General features: G+C 48.0%; 1 protein-coding gene across 5 annotated transcripts in view; it reads right to left on the minus strand.

Annotated features, from left to right (window-relative positions):
• GRM5 (glutamate metabotropic receptor 5) overlaps positions 1-12733 on the minus strand; it is a 259730-nt gene that overhangs the window by 52991 nt on the left and 194006 nt on the right. For all 5 annotated transcript variants that reach the window (XM_028726026.2, XM_028726024.2, XM_028726025.2 and 2 more), the window contains exon 4: positions 1534-1769. In XM_028726026.2, coding sequence (XP_028581859.2) covers positions 1534-1769 — 236 coding nt within the window. The remainder of the gene's footprint in view (positions 1-1533; positions 1770-12733) is intronic.

Raw genomic sequence — 12733 nt, forward strand, 5'->3', positions numbered from 1 at the left:
TATATACAATCCCAGGATACCTGGGTCAATGGTTTGACTCAGGATAAGATGGTTTTCCCAGTAGTGATGTATGGAAGTGAGAGCTGGACCATAAAGAAGGCTGATCGTCGAAGAATTGATGCTTTTGAATTATGGTGTTGGAGGAGACTCTTGAGAGTCCCATGGACTGCAAGAAGATCAAACCTATCCATTTTATAGGAAATCAGCCCTGAGTGCTCACTGGAAGGACAGATCCTGAAGCTGAGGCTCCAATACTTTGGCCACCTCATGAGAAGAGAAGACTCCCTGGAAAAGACCCTGATGTTGGGAAAGATTGAGGGCACAAGGAGAAGGGGACGACAGAGGACGAGATGGTTGGACAGTGCTACCAGCATGAGTCTGACCAAACTGCGGGAGGCAGTGGAAGACAGGAGTGCCTGGCGTGCTCTGGTCCATGGGGTCATGAAGAGTCGGACACGACTAAACGACTAAACAACAACAAGAAGAAGATGGTTTCCTGCATTCTATTATCATAAAAATAAATATTCCATTGCAAGTGAGGTGTTTTGTGGAGTGCGTGTGCGTGCCAGCTTTGATTGTCTTCACTCTTTAACAGAAGAATGCAAGAAGATTGTCTTCTGCAGATGTCACAGAAACCAAGCAGGCTGGCAGGGGAAGATGGGGCAATCGGTCCCTCTGGGACTGCCCCACTCACTCACCTGCAGGGAATTCCTAGTCACCTAATGCTAGCAGGTGAGTTGTTAAATATGACCTTGGCTCATACGGGCTTGACATTTACTGCTCTGTTATATTTATCACCGTTAGCAAAGTCACTTAAATAATGCAAATGAAGTCCTCTGAGAAAAGTCCTGTTGACCCTTTACCGAGCAAACTGAAAACAGTGCGCAATTTGAGGAGAAAGGAATAGAGAGGTTTTGTCTTTGTACATAGGTGCTTTGTACATAGGAGGATAAAAAACAAAATCAACTAAAATATACAGAGGGAAACCCCCTCTGAACTACATAGCCAATCAGAGCATGTGCTACCTCAGTGAACATCATGTGACTCTGGTTGCTAAGCAACACTTCCGCCCATACCCCTCTTGGCTACCTGACTTTTTGAAAGTATCAGAGCTAACCCTTAAGTTACAAATGAAATAATCTCTGCTGCTGGAAGAGAGGAAAAGTATCTGACTGATACTACTCTTTATTTATATTTATAAGTTTATTTTACAAATTAGTAAAATGCTGCACAGCCTGAGGCCATCAAAGTGGTGTGTAACAAGATAAAATAAAATAAAAACAACTGCCACAAAACCAAACCAAATTCCAGAATATAGAAAAATAATAGAATAGAAACTATGCTCAGCCTTTTTGTTACCACATGAAACTGTTGTTTGAGTCTGCCCCCAGTTCATTGGCCCAAAAGACACTTAACATCACCATACCTTCATCCTGACATTGATTCCTCCAGTTCCCATAATCCCAGAAGCAATTAACAGCTTGGACTTCATTGGTTTCAAATAAACAGACATGTAAGAATAAAGATGCTTACTGCTGCAGGTCTTATTGAATTTCGTATTCTCCTGAGGGGATCCCTTCAGCCGGCACTGGAAACGGTGTTGCCAAAATTCCTGAAACCACGGGTTTCGGTGGTTGGTTTCTGGCTGAAGCTGCAGGTAATAATCATCAAACCATTTCACATCCGGAGACTGAAGCTTGATTGTTATTCCGCCAACAGCCTCGCGCTGGTATCCTTCTGTCACATCGTATCTGTCTGCCCAGCCATCGCTGCAAAGATAAATAAAAGGAGCAGACTCTCTGTCAGGACGGGGCTGCTGTGAATCATTGAAGAGAATTATTGGCATGCGTCCTTGGGAATAGCAAGGGGACCCTGGCCAAACAAGAGCTGTGGCTGGACAAGGAAGCTGCTGCGGGGGGTGTTTCATTCTTGTCGCACAGATACAGTAAGATCTTGGGTTTCCTTTATTTAACCAGCTCACACACTTGGCTGAGAGTACCATAAAGGTAAATGTAAAGGTACCCCTGCCCGTATGGGCCAGTCTTGCCAGACTCTAGGGTTGTGCGCTCATCTCACTCTATAGGCCGGGAGCCAGTGCTGTCCGCAGACACTTCCGGGTCACGTGGCCAGCGTGACATCGCTGCTCTGGCAGGCCAGCGCAGCACACGGAACACCGTTTACCTTCCCGCTAGTAAGCGGTCCCTATTTATCTACTTGCACCCGAAGGTGCTTTCGAACTGCTAGGTTGGCAGGCGCTGGGACCGAACGACAGGAGCGCACCCCGCCGCAGGGATTCGAACCGCCGACCTTTCGATCGGCAAGTCCTAGGTGCTGAGGCTTTAACCCACAGTGCCACCTGCGTCCCTGAGAGTACCATATCATGAACCTAATCCTGGGCAGCAGCCCTGCAATCAGACCCAAAGGACAAGTGGCCAGATAAACCAGAAGGACCAGTGGCACAAGCCCCAGAAATGATGAACCCATAAGAATGTGAATAAAAAAATACAAGAGGAGTCCTGGTGGATCAAATCAGAGGCCCATTTGATCCAGCGTTCTGTTCTCACAGGGGCCAACTAGATAACTATGGGAATCCCATGAGCAGGACGATGACTCTTCCAGTCATCACCCCTAGTGACTTTCATTCAGAGCACAGCCATCAGGGTTGGTGGCCACTGATAGCCTTAACCTCCATGAAATGTTCTGATCCCCTTTTACTCCACCACACATTGTGGTTCAGAATTGTGGTAGCAAATTCCCTAACTCAGACCAAGGTTCTCAACACCAAGCCCGAGTCCCAACCACTGGGACGTACTGCGTTGCAAGGCTCTTTGAATCACTTTTGTGAGTAAAGTGACAAGAAGAAGAAGAAGAAGAAGAAGAAGAAGAAGAAGAATCTTGAGTCAGATACCCCCAAACTGGGATCCCCAAGCATAGCAACCCCTGAACAAATTCCTTTAAGGGTCAAGCAGCCTCTACACCAGAGACTTCATCCTTCCCAGCACCTACTTCCCAGGGCAGTCAGTACACCCAAGGGGAATGGACAGAAAGGAAATGGTGTGCTTGGCTCTGGACCAGAAGAACATCCCCTTGATGCTCTCTTCAGGAAGCGGGTGGAGTCATGGTTATAGTGTTATAACCTGGGAGGACCTGGGAGGGCAGGCTTTGAGTTCCCAATCAGCCATGAAGCTCACCGGGTGACCTTGGGCCAATTGCTTAGCCTAACCTACCTCTCAGGGATGTTGCGAGAATGAAATGAGGAGGAGGAGGAGAACCATGTACCCCACCTTGAGTTCCTTGGAAGGTTTCCACTGCTGATATTTAACTGTGTTATTTATTGTTGGACCCAACCAATGACCCAATTAGTTCAGCAATGGTCAACCAGGCGCCTATGGGAAGCTCGCAAACAAGACACGACTCTTGCCACTTGTGATTCCCAGCATTCAGAGGCATGTTGCCTCTGGCAGTGGAGAAAGAACATGGCCAAATGGAATAGTAGCCATTTTTAGCCGTATCCTCCATGAATCTGCCTACTCCTCTATTTAAACCATTCAAGTTGGTGACCACCATGCTCTCCTGTGGGAGAGTGAATTCCATATTTCAACTATGTATGGTGTCTTTAATCTGTCCATTGGACACCCATAAGTTCTAGAATGAGAGAGGTTTCTCCTTATCCACATTGCATAATATTGCACACTTCTATCATGTCACTTCTTACTAAAAAAAAAACCCCATCCCCAAATGTTGCAACTTTTTCTCATGGGAGTTGCTCTATCTCCTTGATCACTTTGCTCTCCCTTGTGCTCTGCCACTTAGGACATGAGAAATGCCCTTCTGGATCAGACCAAAGGACGATCTGGTTCAGAATCCTGTTCTCAACACAGGTTGAGAAAGTCTGAAAACAGGACTCATGGGTCCCAGCCTCTGACAGAGAAGGAAGAATGTAGCCACCCTGCGTATTATTTTATTGTATATATTGCTAGTATTCTCTTTGCAGTGTAAACTTGGATAAATGATATAGAGGGCGGCAAATGCCATAAAGAAGCAAGCAGCGGTGACCTAAACATTTAACCCTTGTAGGAGCTCCACTCTTCCTCATCCTATTGATTCAAGGCCTGGTCCTTAATGTCCTCATTTATGGACGCAGCCCTTTTCACAAATGCACTGAGGTTGAATTGGGGTGAGTTGAACATGAAGCTGCTGCAGCCTTTTTTCCGACCACCAGGCAGTGAGCGCAAGTGATGGCGAATGAAGTAAGAGGAATGACTTCATCGGCCGCTGAAAAACAAATAGCAGAAGACGACAGAGTCTGATGCAGTAATACGAACGCATACTGACTTAGCTGAAGATTCATAGGGTCTCCGTGCCTCTCTGCAAGATCTACAGGAATTTGACTTTCTAAAAAAATAGAGTTTCGAAATAAGATGGGGTGGGGAGAATAATGAGGTGCTGTAATGTTTCAGCATAGGGATGGGGAACCTTTTCCCAACTTGAGGACCACATTGAATTTTGTAAAACTTTCTGGGGGCCATATGGCAGTGGTGGGTGGGGTTGGAGGAAAAAGTGGGAGGAGCAATTAATGTAAACATTACCTGTGAACAGTGGGATAGCTTCTAGACACACTCACAAACCCCTTTCTATTCTCATTCCAGGCAAGCCAAAGCTATTTTCAGGGTTCAAGGATGCACTGAAGCCAGGCAAAAGCACTCAAGGGGAATGTGAGGCAGGGCAGGGAGGAGAGAAGGCTCTCCAGGAATATGGCCTGGAGAGAATCTTGAGGTCCACATTCAGACTCTGGGCCAGAGGAACCTCATTGCTTCTTTGGGATCGCCCCCCATCTTCTTCTCTTCTAAAATACCTATTCCCTGGTCCCTATGCAAAGGGAGTTACAAAAATCTTGGCCACAGAACATGGTGATGATGTCCCAGGCTTGTGAAAAATGTGATATTGTTATTCTTACAACCCAACCCAACCCAACCTTTCTCTCTGGATGTATAAAGGATCAAGGTAGGACTACCTTATACAGTATGCATGTGAGAAACTGGTGATGAGGATGACAATGAGATTGAAGGTGATGATGGATTTGGTGAGTGACGACCATGATGATGAGGGTGGTGATTACAGCCTTGCTCCTGATGTGTTGTTCGGTCCCTCTGGTCACCGCTGCAGTACAAAAGATAGTATTTCAACACAAGTGACAAATCTGGAACCACGTCACTTTGAGGCTCGTTAAGTCTGGATTCAAACCATTTGTTGTATCCATTTAACAAACATTTATATCCCACTTTATTGTAAAGAAACCATTAAATGGTTGACAGAAATAGGAAATAAAACATTAAAAGTCTCCATAAAGAACAGGTGTTTTAAAAACGTTCGAAACAATATCAAACTAGATAGGCGATGCGAAAGAGGCACCCATGTAACTCATACATGTTGGTAAAGGTAGAGGTAAAGGGACCCCTGACCTTAGGTCCAGTTGTGACCGACTCCGGGGTTGCGGCTCTCATTTCGCTCTGTGGGCCGAGGGAGCCGGCGTACAGCTTCTGGGTCATGTGGCCAGCATGACTAAGCTGTTTCTGGCGAACCAGAGCAGCGCACGGAAACGCCGTTTACCTTCCCGCCGGAGCAGTACCTATTTATCTACTTGCACTTTGACGTGCCTTCGAACTGCTAGGTTGGCAGGAGCAGGGGCTGAGCAACGGGAGCTCACCCCGTCGTGGGGATTCGAACCGCCGACCTTCTGATCGGCAAATCCTAGGCTCTGTGGTTTAACCCACAGCGCCACCCACATCCCTCATACATGTTAGGCTTGCCTAAACAAACATGTTCTAAGCAGTTGCTGAAAAGAATACAATGAAGTTTTGTCATCTGGGCAGCCCAGGACCTCCAGACACACCGCCCAGGCTTGCACCCCAGAGAGGTAACATCATTGCTGTTCATGCAGTTATGAGTTACAAGTCTCTGCAGTCACAGGAGCCACAGTGGTTCAGCAGCAGTTTGACTTCACCCCCAGAGGCACACTCCATTGCCTCTCGAGACTGATGGGTGCCAACATACAAAAGCCCGACTGATGCCAATATGCAGGGAGTTCCAAAGTTTCAGCAGACTACACAGTCTGCGGACAATGGGCTTGAATTTCGTGATAGGGCAGAGGTGGACAACCTAGATCTAGACAGACCTGGAGAGTTGCTGTCTGTTTGAGAAGGAGGGTATTCTGGGCTAGATGGAGAAATAGACTGGATACTGAAAGGAGGGGTGACTCTTTTATAGCTGCACCTACTTTTGTCGCTGGCACTGATGTGTGGTTGGAGAACCTTGTCCAGTCTTGCATTCCTTTCTAGGCAAGCTTCCAGGAACCACGTGACAGTGGTGGGCAGGGTCAGAGGCAAAAGTGGGTGGAGCAATGCATATAAATATTACACCTGTACAGTAGTTTCTACACACGAACCCCTCTGTATCCTCCATTCAGGCAAGCAAGAAGCATTACCAGAATTCAAGGGCGCCAGCCAGGCAATGTAAAGTAGCAGAGAAACGTCTGGAAATTTTGCAAGTTCAAAGTTGCTCCAGAAAACCAGCATTACTGCTCTCAGGAGGAAAGCACTCTGTGTGTGCCCAGAGACTCTCTTGCCTTTCTCCAAGTCAGCCTGTCAGTTCTATGATTAAATGCAGATTCGTAAATTCGAGATCCCTCTAGTTCAAAGAGAGCATTATAGTCACCCTTCCGCATTGGCCTGTGGCTGTTTTGACAATAAGGTTTGTGGCTCGCAGGAAACAAATTCGTAGGTCTCCTTTGTCTCCCAATCGCTGCCCTAGAAATTCTAACACTTGTACCCGAAGCTTGATTGCCGGTATACAACAGCATCTACAGAGCTGTATCAAGTAACCATGGCAACTAAGTGTATAGGCCATTTTCTAACAAAATATGAATTACAAGGCTTCTTTATTGTTGCTGTAAAAAAAGGGGGCAAGTCTGAACGCTTTAGTGCTATGGGGGTTTTTTATTATGGAGAGAGAGAAAAAACTCTGCATGGCTTTGTATTCTTTATGTTATCTTCCATTTTGCCACCCACTCGGAAAGAACACGGCAATTAGCATTACATAACGGTTTTAAATTGGGAATGGTGCCATTCGCTGAAGTACGTTTAATTGCAGCTATACTTGGTCCTACATCCATATAGGCTAGATGGAGGGCCTAAGTGCCCGTTACATAAAAATGAGTATAACCCACTGCAGGCGGCCATTTTGTTTCAAGAAGGGGCACTTTGTGATTTGGAATGGAGAAGCAGCAGAGGGAGGGAAGGGGTGTGCGTTTTCCCTTCTTGTTACTGTTCACATTTCACTTGCTAACCTGCTTCACCTATTCCTGGAATCATAGAATCTTAGAGCCGGAAGGGATCCTGCGGATCATCTAGTCCAACCCCTCGCAAGGCAGGAATCTCAGCTAAAGCATCCATGACAGATGACCATCCAACCTCTGCTTAAAAACCTCCAAGGAAGGAGAGTCCACCACATCTTGTGGGAGTCTGTTCCATGGGTTCAAGTCCTTCTCTCCAGAGCAGGAGAAAACAAGAATGTTCCCTCTTCCATGTGACAGCCCTTGAGAGATTTGAAGACGGCTATCTTATCTCCTCTCAGTCTCCTCTTTTCATGCACTGTTCCAAGCACCTATTTGTGAGGGAAGAATCACAGGTCTAGGAACCCTAAATCTGAAAAAGCTGTGTGTTGTGGGTGGGTGGTCTGGAGTGGAGAAAAAGCTGGCAGGAAAAGAGTAAAGAATCCCATCTACTTAATCCCTTAATCTGTTCTAAACAAACACCTTTTCTTTTCTCATTCTTTCTCTGTTATTTGGATTACTTTCTTTTATCTGACTGTATTATGAAAAAAGATTTAATAACATTTTATTATTTATGTTATTTAAACTAACCTTTTTGGACTAGTGGGCCCAGTTGGAATTTTGAAAAAGTGTCATATGCAAAAGACATAAACTTGGTGCTGAGAGGACGAGGCTTACCCAAAATGGCCACCACAGGCCGCCCAAAATGGCTGCCGTGGAGGTATGGCTGCCACACCTAAATGAGTGGGAAAAGCCATGAGACTACAAAATGATGTGGGCATGCCTTACACATGTCAATGGAAAAAATGTCACTACTCTTGCCACAGCCATGTTCACTCAGAACATGGAAGGGCTCCTCAGAATGGAAGGGTGGGTGGGTGTCTAATCCTGGCATCTGAAGAAATTGGGGCATGTTTAAGGGGACTTGTCCCATATAGGTAAAGGTGAAGGTACCCCTGCCCGTACGGGCCAGTCGTGTCCGACTCTGGGGTTGTGCGCCCATCTCACTTAAAGGCCGGGGGCCAGCGTTGTCCGCAGACACTTCCGGGTCACGTGGCCAGCGTGACAAGCTGCATCTGGCGAGCCAGCGCAGCACACAGAAACGCCGTTTACCTTCCCGCTAGTAAGCAGTCCCTATTTATCTACTTGCACCCGGGGGTGCTTTCGAACTGCTAGGTTGGCAGGCGCTGGGACCGAACTACGGGAGCGCACCCTGCCGTGGGGATTCGAACCGCTGACCTGACGATCGGCAAGTCCTAGGTGCTGAGGTTTTACCCACAGCGCCACCCGCGTCCCCATATAGGAGCAGCCAAAAAAGTGCCAAAAGTAACTGGGCAGGAAGAGCAAAAAAAGCCACTTGTGCATTGTGGATTTTTGAGGAGATATTTACTAATACTTTCCACAGGCACTGTAGGAAGCAATGGGAGGCACACTGGCATCCATGGGTGCCATGTTGGCAATGCTTGTGACCCTAACCCAGGAGGAAGTGAGAAGTGAAAATGAGAGTTATGTAGGATATACACTGCACCTGTTATGTTACCCAAGGGTCCACTGTATAGGAATTGCCCAAATAAATGAATAACACTGAGGCTGTCTGGGAAATTAAAATGTCAGCTAGACCCAGGCAATTGGCACTGCTAAGAGCACTGGGAATATTCCCTTTCAGGGCCCAAGCACTGCCCATGGAAGCCACTTCAGCTCTGTCCTTAAAATAATAAACCAGCTGCGCCTATCAGCTTGCACAACCTTCCCTAAGAACAGTTTTCTTCTTTGCCTCAAGCCGTGGCGACGGGCAGACAAACATGGAGGGTCGTGGAAGTGTTGTGCAACAAATGTCACTTTCTAAAAGGCTTCAGTTTGATTCCAGAAAGCCCAGCAATTACCTCTTGCCCAGGGAAGTGGCAAGTTCTCCTATTCCAGTTATTCTGCTCCCCGGGCCCTCCCCATTCCACCGCGTACGCCAATCTATCGCTGATGTCACAGAGGTTAATGAGTTCATTCATTAGCTGGCAGTCCAGTCTCGTTCACTTTACCTAAAGCTGTTTGCAGCTCACATCATTATGACAGAAGCTGCCTCTCACGCCACAGCAGCTGCCGGATCTCTGACAGATAGTGCTTTAGCAGATATTGTGTCATGCTAGGCGTTGTGTTATGTTATCCTTTATTTATATAACACTACTTCTTCTTCTTTTGGCCCAAAGGCGGTGAGCAGCATATTAATAGAAAAGGAAGATGCAACAAATGCAAGCAATCCATCAAAAAAGCAAATAATAATAATCACGAAATGCCCACACATCGCACTAGATACGTGTTAGGAACACTAGTTAGCCCCGCAGCAAATAAGCAAAAAAAGGAACCCATCAAGGCACCATGGGTTTATGTACTCCCCTCCCATTGCTCAAGGGGTCGGGTGGGGAGACATGTCTAGCTAAAGGCTGCTGCTGCTTGTGTGAGTGTTGGGAAGACTGCTCCTTCCTCTGCCAACTCCATCTGGCCTAGGGGGCGGGGCCTGCACTACCACTACAGTTTAGAGGCCTGAGCAGCTACCGGCAGCAATGGACAAAATGGTTTTAAATGTTTTAATTGTTTTTAATTTGCAGCACCTTAAATGGTTGTTGTTGTTTTTTATAATATTATATTATTTTACTATTTTATTTTTGCTTGGGGAGGGATAAGCATTTAGTCAGCGCTATTGTTTCTTGTTTTATTTTGTTCTGTTTTGTTTTATTATTATTATTATTATTATTATTATTATTATTATTATTATTATTCTGTTAAATTATTATATAATTTGTATTTTGCTTTTTAAGGGGTGGGGTCAGGGCTGCCTGGGAGTGGGTCCCAGCAAACAAAATGGCTGGGGCATGTTCCACAGGGGAGGATGCACTGGGACAACCGATCTCAGTGATCATGGGTAGGAGGAGGAGTTACGCTAAGACCAGACCATGTCATTACCGAGGAGGCAGGTTTAGTCGTTGTCTGAGGACTATTCCTGCCTCCAGGTCTGGTCCTGACCGGAAGGATACTAGAATCAGCAAGGGAAACCCACATGACCTGAAAGTGTTGCTGTGCAATGCCAGGTCAATGATGAATAAAACCACTGCCATCCACGACCTGATTGTGGATGGAGGATTTGACCTGGCATGTGTGACAGAGACCTGGTTGGATGAAGCAGATGGGCCTGTCCTTGCCGCTGCTTGCCCACCAGGCTTCTCTTACGCACAGCAACCCAGGTCATGTGGGCGGGGAGGGGGGGTTGCAGTGATTTTTAGGAAGTCATTAGTCTGCACCAGGCATCCTATTGGGAAGACCCAGTTCTCTGAGTGCATGTTCTGGAAGTTGGGCAATAGGGGCAGTACAGGATTCCTACTGGTGTACCGACCTCCCCGCTGCACCAAGGATTCCCTGCCCGAGCTGCTTCAGGTCGTGGCGGATATGCTCCTGGAGACACCTAGCTTGGTTGTCCTGGGGGATTTTAACATCCATGCCGACACGACCTTACAAGGGGCCGCTCGGGACTTCGTGGAAAGCATGGCCTCCATGGGGCTGTCCCTGAATAAGTTTGGCCCAACTCATAGCCATGGACATGCCTTAGACTTGGTGTTCACCTCTATGGATGTTGGTGATCTGACACTAACTAAAAGCGAAACAAAAGAAGTGCCATGGTCAGATCACTTCCTGGTGCAACTGGACTTCTCCGCAACCCTTCCCCTCTGCAGGGAGGTGGGACCGATTCGGATGGTCTGCCCCCGCCACTTAATGGATCCAATTGGCTTCCAGAGAGTGGTAGGGGATGCTTTATCCCAAGTTGATGGCCTTTCAGCTGATTCCCTGGTGGCACGCTGGAATGCGGAGTTAACCAGGGCTATTGACTGTCTGGCTCCGAAGCGCCCTCTCCGATTGCATGGAGCCCGGACAGCCCCGTGGTTTTCCCCGGAGCTGAGGGTGATGAAACAATCGTTGAGACGGCTAGAGCGCCGGTGGCGGAAAACTCATTCTGAATCAGACCGGACACGGGTTAGAGCTCAACGTCGAGCCTACCAAGTGGCAATGGCGACGGCGAAGAGGGCCTTCTTCGCCGCCTCCATTGCATCTGCAGAAAACAGCAGAGGAGACTTTTTCAGGTGGTTCGCAATCTATCGGAACCACCTGTACCACCGGGGCCTGGTAGGGACCCCAAGATCTCCTGCAATGCTTTTGCAACGTTTTTTGCAGATAAAATCGCTCAGATTCAGAAGGAGGTAGACTCCACCGTGGGAGCAGGGCCAGGGCGGGAGAGTGCTAGAGTTCTGTCTGGTCCTGTTACATGGGATCAATTCCAGTCTGTTACCTCCGAGGATGTGGACAGGCTGCTTGGAAAAGTGAAACCGACCACCTGTCTCCTTGATCCTTGCCCATCCTGGCTGATAAAAGTGAGCCGGGAAGGGCTGGGCGATGGGCTCTGCGGGGTGGTGAATGCTTCCCTCTGTGAGGGAGCCTTCCCAGACCCGCTGAAAGAGGCGGTCATTAAACCGCTTCTTAAAAAAACATCTTTAGACCCGGCCAATTTGGCCAACTATCGCCCAGTCTCAAATCTGCCATTCTTGGGCAAGGTGATTGAGCGGGTGGTTGCTGAACAACTCCAAGCACGCCTGGAGGAAACGGACCATTTGGATCCCTTCCAATCGGGATTCAGGTCTCACCATGGGACTGAAACTGCCTTGGTCGCACTGGTTGATGATCTCCGGCGGGCTAGGGACAAAGGTGAGAGCTGTTTCCTAGTTCTGCTGGATCTCTCAGCGGCCTTTGACACCATCGACCATAACATCCTTCTGGACCGTCTAGAGGGGTTGGGAGCTGGGGGCACTGTCATACAGTGGTTCCGCTCCTTCCTCCTGGGCCGTGTCCAGAAAGTGGTGGTGGGGGATGAATGTTCAGACCCCTGGGCTCTCACTTGTGGGGTGCCTCAGGGTTCTGTCCTCTCCCCCATGCTTTTTAATATCTATATGAAGCCGCTGGGAGAGATCATCAGGGGGTTTGGACTGGGTGTTCATCAGTACGCAGATGACACCCAGCTCTACCTCTCCTTTAAATCAGAACCAGTGAAGGCGGTGAAGGTCCTGGGTGAGTGCCTGGAGGCGGTTGGAGGATGGATGGCGGCTAACAGACTGAGGTTGAATCCTGACAAGACAGAAGTACTGTTTTTGGGGGACAGGGAGCGGGTTGGTGTGGGGGATTCCCTGGTCTTGAATGGGGTAACTGTGCCCCTAAAGGACCAGGTGCGTAGCCTGGGAGTCATTTTGGACTCACAGCTGTCCATGGAGGCGCAGGTTAACTCTGTGTCCAGGGCAGCTGTCTACCAGCTCCACCTGGTACGCAGGCTAAGACCCTACCTACCCGCGAACTGTCTCGCCAGAGTGGTGC

Source organism: Podarcis muralis, chromosome 4, assembly GCF_964188315.1.
Source record: "Podarcis muralis chromosome 4, rPodMur119.hap1.1, whole genome shotgun sequence".
In the NCBI taxonomy this organism is placed as follows: domain Eukaryota; kingdom Metazoa; phylum Chordata; class Lepidosauria; order Squamata; family Lacertidae; genus Podarcis; species Podarcis muralis.